The sequence below is a fragment of the Eimeria tenella genome, genomic scaffold, assembly GCF_000499545.2.
Source record: "Eimeria tenella Houghton genomic scaffold, Eth_scaff77, whole genome shotgun sequence".
Classification (NCBI taxonomy): Eukaryota; Apicomplexa; class Conoidasida; order Eucoccidiorida; family Eimeriidae; genus Eimeria; species Eimeria tenella.
In genome coordinates, this window is record NW_013543449.1 from 132,212 (window position 1) to 157,016 (window position 24,805).

At 54.1% G+C, this 24,805-nt stretch overlaps 4 protein-coding genes across 4 annotated transcripts; 1 reads left to right on the forward strand and 3 right to left on the reverse strand.

The window, feature by feature from the left end:
• Positions 1–117: 117 nt before the first annotated feature.
• Positions 118–4,767, reverse strand: ETH_00017330 (uncharacterized protein; the record flags this gene model as incomplete). Its single annotated transcript, XM_013378178.1, has 7 exons — positions 118–642; positions 862–991; positions 1,105–1,233; positions 1,431–2,783; positions 3,064–3,301; positions 3,491–3,707; positions 3,952–4,767. The coding sequence occupies 7 exons, from the start codon at positions 4,765–4,767 to the stop codon at positions 118–120; spliced, it is 3,408 nt and encodes a 1,135-aa protein (XP_013233632.1).
• A 549-nt stretch (positions 4,768–5,316) lies between these two features.
• Positions 5,317–12,506, reverse strand: ETH_00017335 (uncharacterized protein; the record flags this gene model as incomplete). Its single annotated transcript, XM_013378179.1, has 6 exons — positions 5,317–5,666; positions 6,075–6,200; positions 6,634–7,096; positions 7,242–7,376; positions 7,705–9,966; positions 10,308–12,506. The coding sequence occupies 6 exons, from the start codon at positions 12,504–12,506 to the stop codon at positions 5,317–5,319; spliced, it is 5,535 nt and encodes a 1,844-aa protein (XP_013233633.1).
• Positions 12,507–12,603: 97 nt separating this feature from the next.
• On the forward strand, positions 12,604–15,833 carry ETH_00017340 (uncharacterized protein; the record flags this gene model as incomplete). Its single annotated transcript, XM_013378180.1, has 7 exons — positions 12,604–12,870; positions 13,190–13,342; positions 13,582–13,720; positions 14,267–14,415; positions 14,769–14,868; positions 15,086–15,203; positions 15,404–15,833. The coding sequence occupies 7 exons, from the start codon at positions 12,604–12,606 to the stop codon at positions 15,831–15,833; spliced, it is 1,356 nt and encodes a 451-aa protein (XP_013233634.1).
• Positions 15,834–16,746: 913 nt separating this feature from the next.
• Positions 16,747–24,727, reverse strand: ETH_00017345 (kinesin motor domain cointaining protein, putative; the record flags this gene model as incomplete). The annotated part of the gene is made up of 8 exons (XM_013378181.1): positions 16,747–18,167; positions 19,886–20,132; positions 20,323–20,508; positions 20,997–21,727; positions 21,952–22,119; positions 22,338–22,847; positions 23,623–23,729; positions 24,087–24,727. 8 exons carry the CDS (start codon positions 24,725–24,727, stop codon positions 16,747–16,749), a joined length of 4,011 nt encoding a protein of 1,336 aa, XP_013233635.1.
• Positions 24,728–24,805: the final 78 nt, after the last annotated feature.

Below are 24,805 nucleotides of genomic sequence, written 5' to 3' on the forward strand. Positions count from 1 at the left end.
GCATGCGCGTGTGGAAGAGTATGTGAAGCTTGTTGAATCAGTTTAGAGAATGCATGCTAGTCTGCCGCAGCAGCAGTATGCAAGTATTTTCTCATATCTACTTTTACGCTTGGGAATTTACCTCAAGAAATGCAAAACATGCATTAGAGGGCTCTTCGGGTCAAAGAGAGAAAAGCCCCGCAGCAGCAGCACGAAGCAACCGGCCTCCCCTAAACTCAGTACAAGACCCCAGAGAGTTTCGGCTGTTGCAGAAACCAGAATGCACTCATCACGAGCTGCAGCACCTGCTGCAGATGCTGCAGCTGCAGCGCCCGTCTGGACCAGCTGCAGCAGGCGAGGAAGCATTTCTTGGTGCTGCTGCTGTGTTGGTAGGACAGCTCCGTGCACCTGCATGCGCTGCAGCCCTGACTGACGCAGCAGCCCAGCAAGCTGCTGCTGCTGCTGCTGCTGCTGCTGCTTTTGATGGTGGTGGTGCTGCGGCAGCAACAGTGCAGCCTGGAGGGCCAGCCATATAGACAGGCACTGCAGCAAACTGCAGTCCGAGAAGCAGCTCGCGTACACCGCAAGGCGAGGGCGGCGCAGCCGCAGAGCCTCCCGCAGCAGCTGCAGGCCCAGCTGCCGCTGCTGCTGCTTCTGTCTCGCCTGCAGCACCAAAGAATCTTCTTATACTGAATTGTGTCCTAGTGATGTAAAGGTAATTAGTAAATAACAGCAGCAAAAACCAACGAAGTGGGAGCCGCAAAAAGCAGAAAAGTGGCAACAGAAACTCAGTTGTAGTGGCAAGCACTAGCAGCAGCGGAAAATTTTCACTGCAGCAGAAGAACAGCAACAGCAACAGGAGTGGCACTGGTCACATCGTACAGCAACAAGGAGGTAGAGAGGGTCTGAATTGCCCCAGAATGACTCCGGTGCTGCTGCAGCAGAACGTGAGTTGCTGCTGCAGCCTATCGCTCTCTTCAGGTGCCCTCGCAGGCAGGGGTCCGTGAAATACCTGCAGCAGCACCGGCAACAGTCAAACTGCCCAATAGTAGAGAGCAGCCGCAGCAACGGGAGCAGCCACAACAATAGCAGTAGCAGCAGCAGCAGCAGCAGCAAAGGGCTCACCCTTCTATGACCCCCCGCAAAGTGTCTTTGGGGCACCGCTGGAGTTCTGCTTCATGAAGCACAGACAGCCAGTGGCCCTTCCGTGCCAACTCATGCAGCAGCGTCAGCGAATGAGGAAGCTCGTGGGCCCTATAGCAGCAGCAGCAGCAGCAGCAACGAAGAAGCAAAAGCTGCAGCATGGAGCGTAGCAGCAGTGTAGCAGCAGCATAAAGGGGGTGTTGGGCTCAGGCAGTGGGAGCAGCAGCAGAGAGAGTTTCCAGCCTAGCATCAGCAGCAGCAGCGATGACATAGAGACTAGCCTGCAGAAATGTGCAACAAGATGCCACGGGTTAGTTGCCTGTCTCTTAATTGCAGCAGTAGCAGCTGCTGCATTCCCAGAAGCTGCCTTTTCTGGGGGGGCGCTGAGGGCCCAAGTGGCTTCTTCTAAAAGGCGAAGAGCTGACAGAAGGTCAGGGGAAGATATGCCCCGGCCGCTTCTGCTGCTGCTGCTCGCGCTGCTGCTGCTGCTGCCAGATTTGGATGAGGGGCGGGGAAAGCCCCGGAAGAGCTGTATGACTGTGGCTGCTGCAGCATCATCACCGGGCACTGCTGCTCTGCGGTTCGTCGCTTCTGCAGCAGAATTTTGCCGCTGCTGCTGCTGCTGCTGCTTCTGGTGCTCGTAAATGCGGCGAGCGGACTGCGCGTCCACTCGCAGAATGGTGGCGTCGATGCCGCATAACTCCAAAAAAAGGAGACAAGAAGAGACAACTCCTTCATCAAGTAAGTTGCACAGCGCCACGTGAACGGCTGTTTCCTGCAGCAGGTCTGCTTGCTCCGGGTCCAGCGGTAGCAGCAGCCCTTCAGAGAAAGTGTTGCCTTCAGCAGCAGGACATGTGCTGCTCCTGCTGCTGCTCCGCCGTGAGCAGCAGCAGCGGCAGCTACTGCGGCTGGCAAGCAGCAAATGAAAGGCAGCAGAGGGACGACCCTGAGAAAGGAAATATGCCACACTGAAGCCCTCGCTGGTGCTGCTGCGGCAGCTGGAGTCAAGAGCAGCAGCTGTAGTTGGTTTTGGCCCATGGACACGTTGCAGCAAAGAAGTAAAGGCTTGTCCATTCAAAAAGGACTGCCTAACAGCCAAAGGTAAGGCTTTTGCCTCTGCTGCTGTTGCTGCTGCTGTTTCTGCTGCTGATCCTTGCTGCTCCAGGCCATTTGCTACAGCAGCAGCCCCTGTCACTGCAGCACCGAGGGTGACACAGCCAGTGGCACTAAAGGAGTCAGCGCCTCCGCCAGAACCAGCAGCAGCAGCTGCTGCTGCAGCAGCAGCAGCAAATACCTCAACTGGCTCCAAAAGAGAACCCACATCAAGCGAACGAAAACACTCTGAGAGTAAATTTAACAAGGACAGGTCTTTTCGCCATGTCTGCATGTCCATTAAAAACCAAGAGGGGTTCTGCTGCTGCTGCGCCTGTTGCTGCTGCTGCCCTTGTCCCCCAAAAGACTGGTAATGGCGTATGCGCCTTTGCTGCTCCAAGACAGAAGCAGCAAAGAGGCAGGTTTTCAGGACCGCAGGCTTCTCCTGAAACCGCGTCTTCCCTTCCTGCTGCTGCTGAACCAGATCTTGCGTCTGCTGCTGCTGCTGCTGTTGCATGCAGTCCACAAAGTATGCCCTAGACAACTCCCTGAAGGGTGCCAGACCAAATCTGAGGAAAAAAACCGAAAACAAAGAGCTAACGAAAAGAGAAAAGAAAAGCAATTGAACAACGAAAGCTTTAGCCAGCAAAAAACAATGGCCGCAAAAGAAACAAAGAGAGCACCAGCAAACGGAAATAAAAGGAGAGAGAACGGAAAGACAAGCCGAGGATGAGAGAAAAAGATATGTCTAAATAAAAGAAGAAATAAACCTAAAATTAGAAACATAAAAGAAAGCACTTAAAAGGGAAGTACTTAGGGGACAACAAATGGCTGCTTGGTGCTGCTCACCGCAAGTCTGCAGGGGAAACAGAAAAGAGGTGCTCCTGCCCCTCGCTGCCACCCCGGGGATCCGCTGCTGCTGCTGCTGCTGCTGCTGTGGTTGCTGCTGCTGCTGTGGCTGCTGCTGCAGCAGGAGGCTGCGGGATAAAGGCCAGCAGTGAAACTAACATGGGCGGAGAGAGACGGGAGACAGCCGACACAGGCAAAAATGGTGTTCCCTCGGAGTCCTTGCAAACAAAAGAGTCCCCTAAAGAAAACGCATTTGCAAAATCATTCAATCGAAATGCTAATATTTAAATTTGAAGCCCTAGAGGAATACACGGAAGAGCTGCAGCAGGCTGCGAGCAGCTGCTGCTAGTTCCGCTGTCCTTGCTGCAGTTGCTACGGCAAGTGAAACGAAACTGCAGCAGCACTAGCAACAACAGCAGCAGCAAACCTCGGGGGTAAAGCTGAGCTGCTGCTTGATGCATTCCTGCTGCCGCCAGCGCGTGGTTTCCCAACCGGCCTAGCAAGGCCACAGTCACCCAGTGCAGGGTGCTGCTGCCGTTGCTGCTTGTGCTGCTGCTGCTGCAGCTGCTGCTATTGTTGCTTCTAGCTCGAATGCTGGCTTTTAAGAGCTGCTGAGCTTCAAAGTCATTCCCCAAACAGAAGTGCTGCGGAGGTGCAAAAGACAGAAAAAAACCATTGAATAGATGAACTTCACACAGACGAGGCAGAGCGAGAGCGGCAGCAGCAACAGCAGCAACAGCAGCAGTATTTAATGTCAGAGAGGCACACAACAAGAGCAAAAGATAAAACAGAAAGGAAGCTCACCAGGAAGCAGTTGCAGCAATTGCAGCAGCAACAGCAGCAACAGCAGCAGCAACAGCAGCAAAAGGCAGCTGAGGCCATTTTCACCTCTAGGTAGGAAAGAAGCAAAGAGGGAAGCGTGTTGGAGAGGCACAGCTGCATGACAAAGAGGTGAAGAGGAGACAGAGACCCCACAGGCAGCATTTCGGCCGCCGCCTCGAGCTGCGGCTGCTGCTGCTGCTGCCGTTGCTGCTGCTGCGGCGGCAGAGACTGCTGCTTCCTAAACAGTCGGCCAGCCTTCGCGTGTCTCTGGAGCAGCAAAGCCAGAACTGTGTCGTCATGCTCTGTACCCGCTGCTTCCGCTGCTGCTGCTGCTGCTGCTGTTGGAGCCTCTAAAAACAGACCTCGCCTTGCAAGCTGCTGCAGCAGCAGCTCGTCAAGGAAGACCGACTCCCCCCCTTCTCTGCGTCTTCGTAGAAAGGAAAGGATCCGCTGCAGCAGCGCGAGCCTCTTTACCTTGCCTTTGCTGCTGCTGCTGCTGCTGCTACTGGCAGCAGCAGTAGCCAGTTTAAGGCGCCCCAAAGGGTCGCAGGTAACAGTGGGTTGCAGCGGCAGCTCAGCCACGCAAAGGGCCACCCCCCGCCAATCACAATGCGCCAGACAAAAAGAGAAAAGACATTTCCAGACCAAGGCACTCTTGATGCCTTCAGAAATGCCGAGATACCGAGCAGCAACCTCCCACAGTGTGTGTAGCCCTTGCTGCTGCTGCTGCTGCTGCTGCGGCTGAGGCTGGCGTTTTTGGCTGCAGCTGCGGCGCGAGGGAGACCGCAGATTGTGCACGAGCTGCACGTGCCGCTTCTCAGCAAATATGCGCAAAATGCTGCTGGGTTTGAGAAGAGACAACTCGTAAAGAGACAGGCTCATGTAGCCGCCAAGAGATGCACTGGCAGCAGCAGCTGCTGCTGCTCTTGCTGACGCACTTCTCCCGCCGGGGGGCGCAGCAAAGACAGACAGCAGGTCCGGCTCGCTCGCTATCAAGCGGCTGCATTCTGAGCAGGTCCCCCTGAAGGCACGCAGCAGCAACAGCAGCAGCAGCAACAGCAGCAGCAAAAGCAGCAGCAACAGCAGCAGCAACAGCAGCAGCAGCACAAGGCAGGATACAAGGGGCTACAGAAGTGCACCGGCTGGTCAAGTACTGATACTTTTGTCCCTCATTTATGTTGTTGTTCAAACAAATGCAAATAGGCAAAATAACTTGCTCAAGAAAGAAAACGAAAGCAGCACAGTACAGACACTGACACGGGCGCTGCCCAAACAACAGCAGCAGCAACAGGAAGCAATTCGGGGGCAAACAAGGAGACAAAAAGGGATTTTTGAAAACTAATTGTAATCGGAAGAACAATCTAACTGCTATGGGATTGTGTCTTGCATTTATTTTGAAGTTTCTGATGGTTTTTTCTTGGCAGCATATATTTATCTGGTTTGTTGCTGTGTCTGTGCTGCGCCTTGCCTGAGATTCGCCCGCAAGAGGAAACTGTGCTGTTGCTGCTGCTGCTGCTGCTGGTGAGAGTCCGCTGCTGCAGCAGTTGCTGCTTGGTGCAGCTGCAGCACGTCAGCCTCTACTTCAGTTGCGGCCTTCCACTTGCGCCCTCCGTGGAGTGTTGTATTGCTGCCGCCCGGGCTCTGGGACAGCAGCAACTGCTGCTGCAGCAGTTCCTGCTGCGGATGCAGCCCTTCATGGCCAACACTGCAGTCACGGCTACAGCTCTGGGCAGCAGCAGCAGCAGCAGCCGCGAAACCCGAGAAGCAGCACTCGGCGAGGTCTGGTACCTCCCCGGAGCCCATATGGGCCCAGGCCTGAAGCACAGAAACAGCAACATTGGTTGCTGTTGCTGCTGCTGCAGAGGAGCTGCAACATGGAGTTGCAAATGCCTGCAGCGCTGCTGCTCCAGTTTGTAGTCAGTGCCTGGCGATCCACTGCAGCACGCCTGTAAAGGCAGCGGCAGCAGCAGCAGCAGGACAGCCACCCGCACCGCCACCACCAATAGCAACGTAAGCAGCAGCAGCAGCAATGTGGAAAAAGAGGAGAGTGGCAACATATTATTGTTTATGATAGATCAAGACGAAATTGAGGCGAGCTGCACACTGCTGGTAGCCAGTCTAGATGCCGGCAGCAAAACGTGACAGCAGCAAAAAGTAGCAAGCAAACTGCATCACGCGGGAAACAGCACCATCAGCAGCAGCGGCTGCTGCAGCAAAACAGCAGCACCAAGAAGTCTGTACCCTGAGAGCCTCTTTAGGATATCTTTCCGGAGTGAAAACAGGAGGTGCTTCTGCTGCCTCAGCTTTGCTGCACCCTGAAGAGGCCAGAAGCAGCAGCAGCACCAGCAGCAGCAGCACCAGCAGCAGCAGTTACGGGGCGGCGCGCCTCAGAACCCACAACTGCATGCAGAGAAACCCCCAGGCCGTGTGGGCGTTGTATGGCAGACTCCCTGCTGTTCCCTCCATCTTCCATGTTTTAAAATATATTAATTATCCTTTTCTGATAACTGTTTTTGTGCCTGCGCTAGTTGATGCGTCTTTATTTCCTTTGCTGCTGCTGGTGCTGATTTAGCAGCAGCAGCTGCCGCTGCTGCTGTTAGCTTTTTTGTCTCAGCTGTTCGTCTATCGCTGCGACTGCGCGCATCTGCTGCTGCTTCCTTTTTCAGGTTTTGTGCTTTTTGCTGTTTGCCATAATTTATCTTTGTGTCATTTTCGCTCATAATTTCTATCTCCGAGGGTCACTCTTGCCTGTGAAGAAGCTTCTGTCGCCGAGCGTCGTGTGCTGCTGTGTCTGCTGCTGCTGCTGTGTCTGCTGCTGCTGCTGCTGCTGCTGGAGAATTTGCCTCCGTACTCGCAGCGAGACATAGCCCTCACACAGCGCCCCAGCAATGATGGCTGCGCTGCCCCCGGCGGGCCAGCAGTCCTCTGGAGCATCTGCACCTGCAGTAGGGAACTGGCTGCTGCTGTTGCTGCTGCTGTTGCTGCTGCTGCTGCCCAAGCTCAGCGTATCTCTTGCTGTGTCTCTGCTAGGACCTTCAGTTGGAAGTGCCACGCAACTTGCATCATCTTCTGTTGCAGCGGCCCCTGTGGCTGCTGGTGCAGCTGCTGCTGTGTCTGCTGCTGCGGCGTCTGCTGCTGCTGCTGCTATGGAGGAATATCTCCTGGCCAGCTCAGCCTCGTAAGAAGGATTCGTGAAGAGCAGCTCCAGGACCTGCAGCAGCAAACACATCGGTGCAGCAGCTGTGAGATGCGGGCGTTCCTGGCTACTTGCAGCAGCGAATCGAGGAGTAGCGACTGTCCAGTTACCGCACGCAGCAGCAGCAGCACCAGCAACAGCAGCAGCAGCAAATCAGGACCTGCATAATGCGGATCAGCTTCATGTGCGCAGGCTGCAGCTGCTTCTGGTGATAAAGGTGTCGCAGCAAACGGCAGCGAACAGGGGTGCGCGTTGTCAGCAGTGCAGCCCGTAGACAGAAGCCAGGAATGTCCGCCTGCAGGAGCAGCAGCAGCAGCAGCAAAGACAGAAACAGAGGATGAAAATGTAGTGAAATGAAAGCGACCGCCCAGAAGTACCCCGTGTTGCTGCAGCGAAGTGGCAGCGGCAATAGTGGCTGCAAGCCGCAGCACCGGCGAGCAGCAGCAGCAGCAGCAGCAGCACTGACGAACAGCAGCACCAAAAGGCAACTCAGCTCCTATAACTGAGGCCGCCTAACAGCACTAGCAACAGCAGATAAGAGCCGCAAAGAATAGTACACCAGAAACGGGAGGGGGCAGCAGCAGCAAAAGACAGCAGCGGCAGCAGCAGCACCTGATGCTGACCCCGATTTGGCGCAGCATTTGCAGCCCCACGAAGAATAGCTCCGCCTGCTGGCAGCAGAAGAGCCTGTAGGCCATTCGGTTAGCCACTTGCTGCAGAAGGTCCATCGCAGATACACGATGCTGCTGCTGCTGCAGCTGCTGCTGCAGCCACAACAAACCTGTGCTGATGCGTCCACTCAGCAGCGTTTCCCTGACAACAGTTTCTATGGAGGCTTCAGGGCCCCATGGCACTTCGGAATCTTTTTGAGTCACAGCGAATCTTTCTTGTTGCTGCTGCTGCTGCTGCACCATGTCTGTGCGCAGCAGCGTCACCTGCTGCTGCTGTTGCTGCTGCTGGATTGACTGCTTTTGCGCATCGGCAGCTGCCGATACGCGTTGCTGCAGCCACCTCAAAAGCTGCACGTATAGCGCAAGTTCTGAGAGCTCGTCAGTTAGCTGCTGCTGCTGCTGCTGCTGACTGTTGGGTACAGCAGCAGCTGCTGCTGCTGCAAGGTCAATCTTCGCCAGCACCCGCACGTCGGTGAGTGAAACAGCAAACCGCAGCAGCCGCAGCAGCAAACGCGAGCTAAAGCCTATATCTAGCATTGATGCTGCTTCGCACTGCAGCAGAACATCTGCAGGGGGTCTTGCTGCTACCACTGCTGCTACGGCTGCTGTTGCTTCTGTGTTTGTTGCTGCACGCCAAGGAACAACCAAAGACACCAAAGACGCCGGGAAGGCAACGCTGATCTCGTTGCTGCTGCTTCTGCTGCTGTCGCTGCTGCTGCTGCTGTGCACTTGCCTTACGTTGCGGCGATCCCTCAGCTGGTGCAGCTCGGCCGAGCACTGTTGCTGCTGCTGCTGCTCCTGATACCGGTGTAGCGTCTGCAGCAGCAGCAGCGCATGCTGAGCAACAGCAGTGGACTCATAGATGAGAGGCGCAGCCGCAGCAGTGCCGGCACCTGCTGCAGCTGAAGTGGCGGCAGCAGCAGCAGCAGGATCAGCGCGCAGTTCTGCTGCTGCAAATGCCAAAGGCAGCGCCTCTGCGCTGTATCCATTGAAGACAAAAACCATCAGCAGCCGCATGGCTATCATTTGCTGCTGCTGCTGCAAGAGAGCTAGGGCCTCTTGCATGCGCTTGAGGTCTCTGCAGCGGAGCGACAGCTGCAGGAGCAGCAACGCGACTTGACTGCTATCAAGGCCATTCTGCATGCAAAAGGCTGCTGCTGCTTGTGGCCCTTCCATCAGCAGCACACGAGACAGCAGCTCCAGCGTGCTGCTGCTCCCCACAGCAGCAAACAGCAAGCCGCTGGGGTGCCGCAGCAGCGCAGCACGGCAGCAGCAAGAAACGATCCCCAAACCCCTTCCCATAGAGACGCACAGCTGCACTGGCAGCTCCCCGCGGGGCAGCTCTTGCTGCTGCTGCTGCTGCTTCTGTCTGCCGCCTTTGCTGCTTTCTCGCCCCCACGGCGAGAACGGGCTGCTGCTGGGAGCGCCCTGTGCAGCAGCAAGTGCAGAAGCAGGTGAAGCAGCAGCTGCAGAAGCAGGTGCAACAGAACCAGATGGTCCAAAAAACGCTTTTGTGCCGCCGTCGCAGCCAGAAAACGGCCACTTGATGAGCCAGCACCTGTACGAGACGCTGCAGTAAGAGCCTCTGCTGCTGCTGCTGCTACTGCTGCTGAGTTCCCAGCTGCTGCTGGGCCTATTGCTGCTGCAGCAAGAAATACCTTCAACGAAAATGAATGCATCGCTTGGAAAAATGCGCAAGCGTGTGGTACGATAGCAGCAGCAATGGTGGCTGTTGCTCTCTTCAACTCCGCGGTTGCTGCAGCTGCTGCTGCACTTGCCGTCGCCGTTGCTGCTTCTGCTGCACTCGCCGTCGCTGCTGCTGCTGCTGCTGCTTGGCGGACCACCTGAAGCTCCGCGCTGACCGGAGCTCCCCGTAGTCTGCAGTGACAGGACCTCATCAAGCAGCAAAGGCGTGTTGCTGCTACTGCTGCTGCTGCTGCTGCTTCTGCCGCAGTGGAAAGGCAAAACTGCTGTGTACAGCCAGGGGGGCCGCGCCTCCATCATTGCACGCTGGCGCTGCGCCTGCTGCAGCCTTGCAGCTGTTTCATGAAGCCGTTGAATCCGTGTTTGCCGCTGCTGCTGCTTTTGGTGCTGCTGCTCGTGTTGCTGCTGCTGCTGCTCACTGGCAAAGGAAGCCAGCAGCTCAACGAGCTCCCCATCGCCGCAGCAAGAGAGGCCGCCAGCTGGCGCGTCATCAGCAGCTACTGCAGCACCCTGCATACAGCAGCAGCCCCAGCAGCAGCAGCAGCAGCAGCAGCAGCAGCATATGCAAGCATTGCTGCTCTATACGGCGACTCGCTTATATGAAAACAAACTCCCTGTGTCTATGTCTTTCCTGCCGCAGAAGGAGCAACAGCTGCTGCTGCCGCTGCTGCCGTAGCAGCAGCAACAGCCTCAAAAGCTGCAGTGGAAGCGGCATCAGCAGCAGGAGCAGCAACAGGATTTCTAGCACCAACTGCAGCACTGGCAGCGTAGTAGCAGCAACGGCAACAACTGCAGCAGAGTCAGCAGCAGCAGCAGGAACAGCAGCAGATTCGACATCAGCAGCAGCTTACCAAGGCGCATGCATCCATCAAAGTCTCAAGCTCAGCTAGAAGGGGACTTGCATCTGCTGCTGGGCCTCTAGTGCTGCTTCTGGAGGGCTGCAGCTGCAGCAGGTGCAGCGGGAAGTCTTGCTGCAGCAGCTGCACCTCTCGCCACGCCTGCTGCCCGACAGGCTGCTGCTGGAGCTCGTAGGGAGGCAGCAACCAAGACACTTGCTGCTGCTGCTGTTGCTGCTGCTCCTTCAGCTGCTGCAGCTCTACCCTTGCTGCAGGCCAGCTAAAGGCTTTGCTGTTTCCATTCGCTGCTTCACTGCTGCGGCAGAACCCTTCGTACTGCTGCAGCAGCTGTTGCTGCTGCAGCAGCAAAAGCGCGCGTGTCTCTTGCTGCAGCAGCGCTAGCTGCAGCTCTTCACAGAGCTGCTGCGCCGCCTGCTGCCTGTCTATCTGCTGCTGCTGCTGCTGGTGTCGGTGCTGCTGCTTTTTCACGACAACCTGCTGCACGAAGCGAAGAGCCTCAGGGGAGACAAATACAATGGCACTCTGTGTGCTGTTGCTACTGGTGCTGTCGCTACTGTTGCTGCTGCTGTTGCTGCTGCTGCTGCAGCTGCTGTTAAGTGACGAGAGCCCAGCAGGCAAAATGGGGTCCCCTCGTCTTACTGTTGCTGAGATAAAGGCGCATGCCTTGAGCAGCTGCTTGTACACTTTCGCAGGCGTCGCAGCAGCAGCAGGTGCAGCAGCAGCCGATGCAGCAGCAGCAGATGCAGCAGCAGCGGGTGCAACAGCTGCAAGCGCAGCAGCAGAAGCAGCTGCAGGTGCAGCAGCTGCAGCAGCTCCAGCAGCAGGAGATGCAGCAATTGGCAGGCGTAAAGCCAGGAGGCCAAAAGCTGCTGGGAAAGCAGAAAGCGCAGCAGCAGCTGGCAGCAGCTGCTTCCTTAGAGGGAGCCCTTCTGCTGCTCTCTCCCTCTCGCCGCAGGGAGCGCCTCCCATGGTGTTTGCTGATGCGTTGCCCCAGCTAGCTGCTGCTGCTGCTGCAGCTGCTGCTGCAGCAAAGTAAACCCTCAAAGCAACAACACGAAGACAGTTTCTGCTGTCTCCAACGACCAGATAAAGAGAGTCTTGGCTTACGCGCACAGACAGCAGCACCACCGGCAGCTCTTCTGCTGCTGCTGCGACGCAGCAGCAGCAGCAGCAATGGCAGCAGCAGCACTGCTTGCTGCCGACGGAGTTTTTCCCCTCGCCGGTCAGGCGTTCACCGCTATTTTGCTGAGATAGCCGTTGCTGCTTTTTCTGCTGCAGCTGCAGCTGCTGCTGCTGCTGCTGCTGCTGCTGCTGGGGGTCGTAGAGAGGCAGCTCAATTGCATGCACTGCCACTCCTGCAGAAACACTCCAAATGAGGACTTGCTGCAGCGGCGGCGCCGTTAGGGCGTACAGGTAAAAGGAGCAGCAGCACACATCGACAAACCGCTGCAGCGGCAGCTGCCTGCTGCTGCTGCTGCTGCTGCTGCTGCTGCTGGAAGCAGCAGCAGCGGGAAGTAACACAGGCTGCTGCAGCAAAAAGCGGCGCCTTAGAAAGACGCCAGATGCGCCAAGCTGCAGCCGCAGACACACAGCATCATTTAGCAGCAGCAGCAAATCGCTGCGCCCGCTCACCAGCAGCCTCCAAGTCTCGCTGCTGCTGCTGCTGCTGCTGCCATATGGTGATGCCGCAAGATCTGCTTCTCTCTGCTTCTGCTGAGGGGGGCGGGCGAAGGGGTCTGCGAGGGCACTGAGGACACTGAGGGGAAAAGAATACATTAGAATGCAATTGCTGCTGCTGCTGCTGCTGTTGCTGCTATCGCCGTTGCTTTTACTGCTGCTAAGCTCCTTCTCTAAGTCCCACTGCAGCAGCAATAAAGTGTCTCCCTGAATATCTGTAGCATCAACAGAGGAAACTCCCTGCCAGAATCTGCTGCTGCTGCTGCGCCTCTCCCTCTCCTGCTGCTGCTCCTGCTGCCGCTGCTGCTGCTGCTGCTGCTGCTCCTGCCGCTGCTGCTGCCGGTGCTGCTGCTGCTGGCTCCTATCCCCCCAGCCCTGGCTGGTCCTGCCGCCGCTGGTTCTGCTGCTGCTGCTTGCTGCTGCTGCTGCTGGCTGCTGCTGCAGCCCGCCGCGAACGAGTCCCCAGTCTTTCTGAGCCTTGAGTTGCTGCTGCAGCAGCAGCTGCAGCAGCAGCATGTCCGTTTCCTTGCTTCCATTTGTTCTAATTTTTGTTTCTTTTTAAATTATTTTTCCCTTTCTTTCTCCCTTTGTTTCTTTATCTCTTCAGCCCGTTATGCAGCGTTTCTTGGGCTCCCACCTTTCCCCCTTGCTGCTCCCAGCAGCAGCTGCAGCAGCAGCAGCAGCTGCTGCTGCAGCAGCGGGAGCTCCTTCTTCGTGTCCCCACCAGCGCCATTTTGCTGGTGCCAATTTCTTACAAAAGTTTTCTGCTCTGGGGGCCCCCCCACAGTCCCTGAAGCCTCCAGGGGTCCCCCAGGGGGCCCCTGCTGCTGCTGCTGCACCTAAAGGCATATTTGACACTTTGATGTCCATAGAGCGCAAGGTATGTCTTGCTGCTGCTGCTGGTGCAGCTGCTGCTTTCTACTACTGCTACTGCTGCTACTGCTGCTACTGCTACTGCGTCCTACTACTACTGCTGCTGCTGCTGCTTCTACTGCTGGAGCTGCTGCTGGTTCTGCTGCTGCTCCTGCTACTACTACCACGGCTGCTGCTGCTGCTTCTGCTGCTGCTGGTCCAGGCGCTGCTGCTGCTGCTGCTGCTGCTCCTGGGCTTCTGACCAGTGGTCACGAGGCCATCGTGGCCGTGGCTTTCATTTTAAAATCTTTTTATTTTTATTTTTAAATTCTTTTTTAATCTTTTAGGGAAGAGAGGCTGTCTCTTCTTTGGTGGACCGCGAAGGCCGGCAGCAGCAGAAGCAGCAGCTGCTGCTGCAGCAGTTTTACGTCTATTACATTAAGCAGCTGATGGCCAAAGAAGGGCTTTTCGCCCTGGAGGACTTCCTCACACTCAAGCGGGTGCTGCTGCTGCTGCTGCTGCTGCTGCTTCTATCGTATCGTTGTGGAGCCGCGTACCAGCCTATGCTGCTGCAGCAGCAGCAGCTGCTGCTGCTGCTGCCAGCCCATCTTCGTTTACCTCCTTGATAATTTGCCTGTTCCCGTGTGCCTGTTGCTGCCGCTGCCGTGCTGCCCTCGTCGCTGCTGCTGCTGCTTGCGCCGCTGCTGCTGCCACGCTGCTGCTGCTGCTGCTGCTGCAGCGGCTGCTGGCGTACCTGGAGGCCTGCGAAGACGAGCTGGGGGGCCTCCGGCGAAAGGCGGGGAGGAAGCTGGAGGGTTTAGGAATGAAGAGGTTTGGGCCTGCTGCTTCTGCGGAGGCGCAGCAGCTGCAGCAAGAAAGTAAAAAGCTCCTAAAAGCATCAAATAAAAGCCTTTTTCAGCAGCTTTTTAGACACTTTATTCGACTTTTCCTCCGCAGCAAATGGGGGCAAACTTTCAAGGAAAGAAATCCCAATTTTCTGCTGTTTTTCCGAAAAAAATACCCTGGGAGCGACTTTTCGGGGTTTTCCAGCAGCAAAAGAATGCCCATAAACCATTTTTTAGGGTTTTCGAATTTAAATTAATTAATTAAATTAAATTAGTTATATAAATAGAGTAAGATGATTCAAATTTCCCAAGTTTTGCAAGTTCACAAATCATAATTAACTCCAATTGATGCGCGCTCGCGGGCTCCCCTGCTGCTGCAGCGCGCAGCTTAAACCCTAAACCCTAAACCCTAAACCCTAAACCCTAGCTGAGGAGTCCAGGGCCTGCGCTGCCTCTCTTCTCCGACCCTAGTGCTGAACCCCACCGCCAAACCTCAAACCCCAAACTCCAAACCCTGAACCCCAAACCCTAAACCCCAAACCCTACACCCTAAACCCTGTGTGTGTTTGCTGCGTGCAGTTGAAATCCTGGAGTGTCTGTCTCCTTCGGAGTTGAGTCTTTGCTGCGCCTCTGCGCTGTCCCCTTTCAGCCGCAAAGCAGTAGCAGCAGCAGCAGGAGTGTCTTTGAAAAAAGTTGAAGAGTTGCTGCTGCAGTTCGCCACCATGCAGGTCAAACCCTAAGCCCTAAACTCTAAACCCTAAACCCTAAACCCTCGTTATTGCGGATCCAACGCCTCCGGCGTGGACGGCGCGGAGCCGGTGGTCGCGCTTGTACAGCTGCTCCTGTTGCTGCTGCTCGTGTTGTTGCTGCTGCTGTTGCTGCTTTTGCTGCTGTTGCTGCCGTTGCTGCATGCGTCTTAGAACACTTGGCTTGGGTAAATCCAATAGGGCTGCTACTGCTGCCACAGCTGTTGTTGCTGCTGTTGCGACTAATCCTGCTGCTTCTGCTGCCCTTGCTGCTGCTGCTCGGGAGAGTGCTCGTGTCTCTATAGCTCCCGCTGCTGCTGCTGCTGCTGCTGCAGGGAGATCGCACTTGGTTTATGCGCCTACTGGAAATGCGCCGCCCGCTGCCGGGCTCTTTTGAAGACCGGCATCTTCTAGCAGAGACAGACAGACCCTACGGTCTGCCTTTGGTGCTGCTGCTGCTGCTGCTGCTGTGGCTGCTGCTGCTGCTGCTGCTGCTGTTGCTGCTGCTGCTGGCCTTCTTGTGGGTGCGGGTGCTGCTGAGTGCACCGCGCAGCAGCTAGCTGGGCTCATTGCATAGACAGCTAGCTGCAGGTCGTTTGAGCGTTTGGCGCTGCATGGGATCTTGCTGCTGCTGCTGCTGCTGCTGCTGCAGAATTGCGGCTGCCTTATGGTGAAAAGTTTTACAACTATGAAGTGGAGAAGACGCGGCGGCTGCTGGGAATGAGGGGAGATGGCAGAGGAGACTACAGGAGATACAAAAATGAAAGAAAGTACACAGCTGCTGCTGCTGCTATTGCTGCTGCTGCTGTTGCTGCTGCTGCAGCTGCAACTGCTGCTGCAGGCAGCGCTGCTGTTTATTTCCATTCTTTGTTTGTCTCCATCTTAGCGTCTCTTTTGGACCCCATTTCAGCTGCCACGTGCCTCGCCCTCATCCCCTTATCTGCTGCTGCTGCTGCTGCTGCTGCTGCAGGCTGGCTATTCGGTGCCGCCTCTACCACCCCAAGCCGCGGCTGTGGAGGGACCGCTGGCTCTTTTTTGGGGACTTCTTTGCGGACCCCTACAGCAACTTTGCTGCTCGGAGGCAGTACCTGCAGCAGCAGCGGCTGCAGCAGCAGCAGCAGCAGCAGCAGCGCCGACAGCAGCAGCTGCAGCCGCTTCCTAAAGGAGTAGGCATCAAGCGGAAGCGCACGCCACTCGATGAGCTGCATGCAGCCTTTGTGCGGCGGCTGCCGCAGCATGACCCGGAGCTGCTGCAGCTGCTGCAGCGAGCTGCAGCAGCAGAGCAGCACAAGAGGCTGCTGCTCACAGGGGAGAAGAGACAAGCTGCAGCAGCAGCAGCAGCAGCGGACCCAGACAGCAGCAGCGAAGGGCCTGATCGAACGGACAATTACTTGCTATAAGCAGTGCAGCCAGCAACAGCAGCAGCAGCAGATGCTGCTGCAGCAGCAGCAACGGCAACAAGTGTCGAAGCTGCACCATGAGGTGGTGCTCTGTGATACACGTGAAAATGTTGCAGCAACAGCAGCAACTGCAGCAGCAGCAGCTGCTGCTGTTGCAGCAACGGCAGCGGCAGCAGCAGCAGGAGTTGCTGCTGCTACAGCTGCAGCAGGAGAGTCGTGTTCCTTTTCGTGTAGTATGTGCTGCGAAGCAGCAACTCGGGATCTGGCGTAATCTCTTTTTTAATACTTTGCTGCTTCACTGTTTCTAATTGTTGCAGCAAATGCAGATGCAAATAGATACTGCAGCAGCAATAGCAGCAAGAGCAGCAACAACCGCAGCAGCAACACGCTGGCAGCAACGGCAGCAGCAACAAGAAAGCAGCAACCACAGCAGCAACAACGCATTAGCACCGTGAGCTGCAACAGCAGCAGTAGCGGTAGCAAGACTAACAGCAGCAGCAGCAGCAGAGGTAGCACCACTAACAGCAGCAGCAGCAGCAGCAGTAGCAACCTTAACAGCAGCAGGAGCAGCAAAAGAAACAGCCGAAGAACCACAGGCCAAATTCAGTTTCCTTAATCAAGTTGAAAGTATGTAAATAAACAAATAAGCGAATAAATGAATAAATAAATAAATTGCTTTACTATTTATTTATTTATTTATTTATTTATTTGTATTTTAAAGATGCAACAAATAGCCCTGCGGGTCTTTTCGGGTGTCTTTACAGCAGCAAGTTCTTCATTGTCTTTTTTTGCTGCTGAATGCACTCAAGTTATTTATTTTTATTTAGGTTATTTACTTTATTTATTTTATTTATTTTATTTATTTTGTTTATTTTGTTTATTTTGTTTATTTTATTTATTTCATTTATTTTCTTTATTGAATTGTGCAGCAGGCATTCTGGGGGTGTTTGAAGAGGTGGATCTTTCGCTGCTGCTGCTGCTGCTGCTGTTCTTCGTCGTCATGCGGCAGCTGCTGCTGCGGCGTCTGCTGCTCGTTCCCTCGCTCTTGCTGCTGCTGCTGCTGCTGCTGAGGTTTTTTCTGCTGCTGATCCTGCGGGCCTGCCTGGCGCTGCTCCTTCGCCTTTTCTTCCTTTGGCTGCTGCTGCTGCTGCTGCTGCTGCTGCTTGTTGTCCTTGGGTTTCTGCTCTGCTGCAGGACTAGGGCCTTTGGCCGCTGCTGCTGCTGGCTGCGCAGTAGCAGCAGCAGTACCAGGCGCAGCAGCAGGTGCAGCAGCAGCAGCAGCAGCAGCATTGGGTGTTGCTTCTGCCTTTTGCTTTTCCTTAGCTCCCCCGCTGGCGCCGGCGCCCTGCTGCTTTGTTTCATTCTGCTTCTGCTGCTCCCCCTCAGCAGCAGCAGCAGCTGCTGCTGCAGCAGCAGCAGCAGCATTTTCTGTTGAGGTCCTGTGGATCTCTTGATTGCTTTTGCTGCTCTGCTTTCTGCCTGCATGCGCAACTGTCTTTCCCCTTGACCAGCGCCGGATGCTGAGGCTAGGGTTTTTGTGGCTCTCTTTTTCTTGCTGCTGCTGCTGCTGCTGCTGCTGCTGCTGCTGTGGCTGCTGCTGCTGCTGCTGGCTGAGTGTTTCGTATCCATTGTAGACATATTTGCCTGTCTTGGGGTCTCTGCCCACGGCGTTCTCGAGTGTCTCCTTCTTCCCCTTGTTTGCTGCTGCTGCTGCTGCTGCTGCTGCTGGTTGTCTCTGCATGCCCGGCAGCAAATCGAGCACGTTGTATGCAGCATCTGCTGCTGCTGTTTTATCGTATCCGTTGTACGTATATCTGCAGCCGCCTCCGCTGCTGCTGCTGCTGCCGTTGCCGTTGCCACAGCTGCTGCTGCCACTGCTGCTGCTGCTGCCACTGCTGCTGCTGGTGCTGCTGCTGCCACTGCTGCTGCTGCTGCTGCTGTTTTGCTGCTCCTTGAATGCTTGTGCTGCCTTTTCGTCTTTTACCCAAACTTCGAATCGGAGTGTCTCTGTGTTGAGGTAGTCCAAGAAATCTGCTGTTACAGGTTGCTGCTGCAGCAAAGTGCAGTATTTGAAGTCGACTTCTGCTGTTGCTGCTGCTGCTGCTACTGCGGGCCGCAGCGTTGCCGTCGCTGCGGCCCTCGGGGTCGTCGCTGCTGACGAGCCTGCCCCTGCTGCTGCTCCTGCTGCTGCTGCTGCTCCTGCTGCTGCTGCTGCTCCTGCTGCTGCTGGAGTCTCGTAAGGCTCTTCGGCAAGGTATGGATAAAAGCGCACAAAAAGCTGCTGCGCATTTTCTACGGGGAGACCAGTGGCTTTGCCTATTTTGACTTGATAATCTGAAAACAAATAAATAAATAATAAATAAATAAATAAATATATAAATAAATACATAAATAATAAATAAATAAATAAATACATGAATAAATAAATACATAAATGAATACATAGATGAATAATAAATAAATAAATAAATAAATAAATAGTAGCGAATAAACAAACGAATAAATAAGCAAACAAATAAGTAAATATATGAACAAACAAACAAATAAATAAATAACAAATAAATAATATACAAATAATAAATAAATAATAAATAAACAATAAATAATTAATAAATCTGGACTTGCATAAATTGCTGCCGATATACACTAAACTACGCAAATAAATAAGCAAATAGATAATAAATAAATAAATAAATAATAAATAATAAATAATAAATAATAAATAAATAAATAGATAATAAATTTGGACTTGCATAAATTGCTGCCAATTAGGTCTTGGGGATTTTCTTTAATTTCTTCATCTGGAATTTCCTGGCCTTCGCGAGTCACTGGAAAAACCCCAACTTCAATCTGAAAATTAAAATCAAAATTTATTTATTTATTTATTTATTCATTTGTTTATCTATTTGTTTATTTATTTAATTTGTTTGTTTTTTGTTTAATTTGCTTTGAATTGGGTCCCTGCGAGGTATCTACCAGAAACGGCTTTCCAGCGATCTCCCTAAACCCTAAACCCTAAACCCTAAACCCTAAACCCTAAACCCTAACCCCAAAAACCTACCCCCTAAACCCTAAATTTCAGCGCTCTGCCCGTAAAACCTAAGCTCCAGCCCTTAGTCCGCAAACCCCAGCTCCCAAGCCCCACCCTCTAAACCCTAAACCCTAAACCCTAAACCCTTGCCTGTCCAGTTGGCCTGGCCTCTGTGTCGAAGAGCTTGACAGTGGCCTCGTTTTGCAGCTGCAGCGCCAAGGGTTTTAAATACAAGTCCCCAGCCCCCACGAGGGTTGTTTCTGGAAAAGGTTCAAAAAAAGGGTTTTCTTCGTCAGTTAGTCCTGAAAACAAATACATTTTAGCTCACTTTGCTTCGCTGCACCAGCACCAGCAGCAGCTGCTGCTGCTGCTGCGCTGGCAGCTCCAGCTGCTGCTGCTCAGTAGTTTGGTCGGTTTTGTTTCGGTGCTTCATCTTTGCTAGCGCTGCAGCAGCAGCTGCAGCAGCTGCAGCAGCAGCTGCAGCGGCTGCAGCGCTGCCAGCAGCAGCAAAGGCAACATAGGCAGCAACAGCAGCAGCAGCCGCACTGCAGCAGCAAAGAACCATATGGCAGCGACAGCTGCAACAGCAGCAGCAACAACAGCAGCAACAGCAGCAGCAGCAGAAGCCGAGACAACTACAGCAGCAAGAAGCAACACAGCATCAGCTGCAGCAGCAACGAACCACGTAGCAGCAGCAGCAACGACAAGGCGCGTTACAGCTGCAGCAGCAACAGCAACTACAGCAGCAAATAACTAAGGGGCAGTAGCAACAAACTACGCAACAACAGCAACAGCAAGAAGAACTGCAAATAATGCAGAAGCAGCAGGAGCAGCAGCAAAAGCAGCAGCTGCAGCAGAAACCACATCAAAACTAGCAGCAGCAGCAGACGCAATAGCGAAAACAAAGCATCAACACCACTAGCATCCGCAGCAGCAGCAGCATCCGCAGCAGCAGGAACATCCGCACCCGCAACAGCAGCAGCAGCAACAGCAGCAGCAGCAGCAGCAGCAGCAGCATTACCTGCGAGGAAGGCGTTGGGGTCTGGGGCTTCGAGCCACTTGTCGAAGAGTTCCCTCATGAGGATGAGGCGGTCTTCGAAAGCAGCAGCAGACCAGCAGCAAATTCGAAAACCCTTCAGCAGCAAAGAGACACTCACGACTGTCTCCTTTTTCTTCACTGACACGCGAGTCTGCAGCAGCGGGCAGCACTCGTAGCCCAGCCCCAGCTCCGCAGCTATCACGTTCGCCTCCCGCAGCAGCGGCAGCAGCTGCAGCACAGCAGCAGCAGCAGCAGCAGCAGCAGCAGCAGCAGCGGAGGCGCACGCGGTTCAGCTTCTTTCGCCACGCGGCTCTCCCAGAGCGCCCCAGGACCAAGTGGAGAACCCGCCTTCAAAGATTTGCTGCGGCCTAGGGTTTAGGGTTTAGGGTTTAGGGTTTAGGGTTTAGGGTTTGGGGTACTCTGGCGAGCTGCTCGTTGAGCAGCATGAGGTCCCCCTCCTCTTGTCGCCTTTTGAGTTCTTTAATTTCAAGTTGTCTTTTTTCTGTCTCCAACTTTTTTTGTTCATTTAAAAATTCTTCTTTTACTTTCTGCAGCTGCTCCTCGTTGTTCTTCTGCTCAAGAGCCTGCAGCTTTGCTTCGTACTCCTGCAGCAGCAGCAGCAGCAGCAGCAGCAGCAGGGGTCGCCGTAGCAGCGCAGCAGATTACTAGCAGCAGCAGCAGTAGCGGAAAGGACACAAGTGGCAGCCGCAGCCGACACGGAAGCAGCAGCAGCGGTAGCAGCAGCGGCAGCAGCAACAAACAGCAGCAGAAGCAGCAGATAAGGCAACAGCAGGAGCAGCAAGAGTGGAAAACGCAATCGCAGCAGCAGCAGATAAGGAAATCGCACCAGCAGCAGATAAGTCGATCGAAGCAGCAGCAGAATGAAAAGCCATCACAACAGCGGCAGCAGAGATAGCAGCAGCAACGGCAGCAGCAGCAGACAAGGAAGCAACAGCAACAGATAGAGCAGCAGCAGCTGCAGCGGCAGCAGAACGAGGAGAAGAAGCAGCAGAAGCAGCGGCAGCAGATGCACCAGCAGCAGCGACAGCAGCAGAAAGAGGAGCACCACCAGCAGCAGCAGCAGCAGCAGCACCTCCTTTTGTTTGAGGAGGGCCTCGTCGGCCTCCTTGAGTTTTTGTTTGTACTTGGACCTTTCGAGGGTTTCGAGTTCGATTTGTTTTCCAGAGTTTGTTGCAGTGAGGAGTGCGCCTTTGCTGCTGCTGACTTCCTCCATTGCTGCAGCAAAAGAAGCAGCAGCAAGAAGTTTGCTGCGTGTGGGGCCCCACACCTGGGGTACGTACACCAGGAAGGCGTAGCTGTGGCCCACGACCACGCGGTCGCCGCACTGCAGCAGCACTTTTTCTCCTTTTTGCAGTTCTTTTCCGTTTAAAAAAGTGCCTTTTTCGGCCTCCAAGGCCTCGATAAATAGTCCATTTGAGTCCTCATTTCCATTTGCTGCTGCTTCCGCTTCGTTTGCTGCTGCTGCTGCTGCTGTGGCTGCTGCTTTTCTGGGACTCCCAGCAGCTCCGGAAGCCTCGAAATAGATGCTGCAGTGCCTGCTGCTGACTGTGGGGCCCGACAGCAGCAGCACCGCGTCCGCCTGCTGCTGCTGCTGCTGCTGCTGCGCCTCCTGTGCTGCTGCCTGCTGCGCTGCTGCTGCTTCCTGCTGCGCTGCTGCTTCCTGCTGCTGCTCTGCTGCTTCTTTTGTCTTTCTTTTTATCAACAACTTCCCAGGAGCAGCAGGAATGGCCATCGAAAAGGACCCCGAAAGAAGAGGGTCTTCATTCAACAAAGTTATGTGACACACCTTCTCCCAGTCAGGCCCTGATCTCACACACAAACCCTAAACCCTAAACCCTAAACCCTAAACTCTAAACCCTAAACCCTACAAACCCTCCCTCTCGCTCTTTGGCACGGCTGCAAGCCGCAGCAGTTTCGCTGCTGCAGCAGTTCTGCCGACGCCGCTGCTGCTGCTGCTGCTGCAGTGCTGCTACCGCCGCCGCTGCTGCAGTGCTGCTGCGGCTGCTGCTGCTGCTGCTGCTGCTGACCTGCTTGCTGCTGCTGCAGCTTGGCGTGGGCCTCCTTCAACTTGTCTTCCCAAGACTTTTGCATTTCTGCAATTGCATTTTCCATGGCTTTTATTTCTTCTTCGTGGGCCCTCTGCAGCGCGAGGGTTTCTTCAGCTGAAGGCGGGGGCCCCTCCAGAGGGCCCTGGCCTGAACCCACGCAAACCCTAAACCCTAAACCCTAAACCCTAAACCTTAAACCCTAAACCCTAAACCTCAAGGCCCAAACCCCAAACCGCAAACCCCAAACCCTAAACCTCAAACCCTGCACCCTAAACTCTAAACCCCAAACCCCAAACCCTGAACCCCAAACCCCAAACCCCAAACCCTAAACCCCAAACCCTAAACCCTAAACCCGTTGGCTGGACCATCGAGGAGTTTCTTGAGTTTGGCGTTTTCTTCCTGGAGTTCACGGATGAGTTTCTGAACAGGATCTTCATTAACAACAGCTTTATTTTTGATGCTTTTTGCTCTATCTGCATATCTCAAAGTACTTAAACTTTCTTCATAATTGCTGCTCGCCGGAGACAAAGCACAAAGCATAATAGTTTTGCTGCTGCCCCCGAGAGCGTTCTGCAGCAGCCGCGTCAGTTTGCTGTCTCTATAGGGCACAACGAGGGGGGCCCCCCTGGGGGCCCCCCGGGGGCCCCCCGGGGGGCCCCCCGGGGGGCCCCCCTGGGCCTCCGCGAGGGCACTAATTACGTTCCCGAGGGCCGAAAGGGACTTGTTAATTGCGCAACCTTCCTTGAGTCTTGTGCCCTCAGCTCCTGTCTTGTTTGCTTTTTCAGATCCTGCCAAATCGACTAAGTTGATAACACTAAGTTGGCGGCCTTGGTGGCCTTTGAAGGAAGTGAGCTGCAGCAGCTCGATGCAGGTCACTGTGTGGGCCTGCAGCAGCAAACAGTTTGCTGCTGGTTTGTTTCGGGATTTTGCTTTTTGCTTTCCACTTCTTTGTTATTTCTTTTTGTTTTTGGTTTTTTTTGCTTTGGTTTTGCTTTTGTTCTTTGGGTTGGTTTGGTGTCGGCGAGTTTGTTTTGCGTGCTTTCGTGGCTTCTGGAGGTTTTTAGGGTTTGGGGTTTGGGGTTTAGGGTTTAGGGTTTAGGGTTTAGGGTTTAGGGTTTAGGGTTTAGGGTTTAGGGTTTAGGGTTTAGGGTTTTTATGTTATTTGGGTTTAGTCTGATTAATTGTTTAATTGCTTTTAGTTGCGAACTGCATGCAAGAGGGTAAAAGTCCCTTCTGGGGTTTTTGAGGGTTTAAGTGGATTTGTGGAAATTGAAATTGCAAATTAGAAACAATTCATTTTTTAAAGTTATAAATTTAAAATAATTCTTTTTTATTTTTAATCAAATTAAAAATAATTCTGTTCTTCTAAAGAAACCCACGCGGCTGCTCGTCGCATTCATCAGCGTCGCGCCGACTGAGACGCAAACAAACCACAAATTAGGGTTTAGGGTTTATGGTTTAGGGTTTGGAGCTAAGAATCACAAAAGGCGCTTTTGCCGATGGATGAAAAAACGAGGAAAACCGCCGCCATGCTCACTTCTGCTAAAACAAACCCTAAACCCTATACCCTAAACCCTAAACCCTAAACCCTAAACCGTAAACCCTAAAACCTAAACCCTAAACCCTAAACCTCAAACCCTAAAAACGAACTTGTTCTGTTTGCAGTTCCTTTGTCAGTGACTGCTTGGATTTCTTCGTAAGAAGAGACTGCAATCTTTGTCAAGCCCTCAACATAAACTCCGAGCTGCTTCGACTCTCTAAAACACAAACCACAAATTAGGGTTTAGGGTTTAAGTTTAGGCTTGAGCAGCAGCTAATGAAGCCGGCCTGGCGGCTCCAAAAAGGGAGCCGATGAGAGAGGGAGCTAAACCCTAAACCCTAGACCCTGAACGCTGAACCCTAAACCTTAAACCCTAAACCCTTAAGCCCCAAAACCCCCTAAACAAAACCCCAAAACCCCTAAAAAGCCCTAACCCCCCTAAAGCGCCTCCGAAGCCCCCCAAACCCTAAACCTCCTCAAGCCCTCTCAAACCGCTCCCCGCAAAACCCTAGAAGAGCGAAAGGCGCGCAAACCCTCGAAACGGAAACCCGCGCAAAACCCTAATTGAGAGTACCGGATGTTGAGCCCGGCCTTGGGCCTCTGGCTGGGGCTGATGAGCAGGTCCTGAACAGTTTCATTATAAATCTCCAGCAGACTAACAGTAACCTCAAAACTCGTACTCTGCTGCTCCTCCCCGCCGCTGCTGCTGCTGCTGCTGCTGCTGCTGCTGCTGCTGCTGCTGATGCGGGCGAAGATCTCGCGGCAGGCCGTGGGGACGATCCCGGGATCGTCTCCGTACCCCACAATGGAGTAGCTCTTGCCCGCGCCCGTCTGGCCGTAGGCAAACAAACAAGTGTGGAAACCCTCCCAAGCTGCTGCCAGCAGCTGCTGCCCGAGGGCCTCGAAGACCCTTTTTTGGTCAGCATAGGGGGCCCCCCTGAGGGCCCTGCGGGCCCCCGAGGGGCCCACCTCGAAGCCGTCGTGGGACCAGAAGGAGTAGTCAAAGGTGAAGGTCCGTGGCTCTCTCCCGCTCCCGCTGCTGCTGCTGCTGCTGCTGCTGCTGCTGCTGCTGCTGCTGCTGCTGCTGCTGCTGCTGCTGTCGAGGTCCAGCAGCGTCGTGCTGCTGCCGCTCATCGAGATGCAGCAGATGCTGCCCATCGCCTCTTCGCGCGCGTTGAAGGGGCGCACCCGCACGGCCACTTTCACGCGACTCATTCTAAAATGAATAAAAAATAAAAAACAATAATTAATTAATTCATTAATTGATTGGTTAATTGGTCAATTAATTAGCTA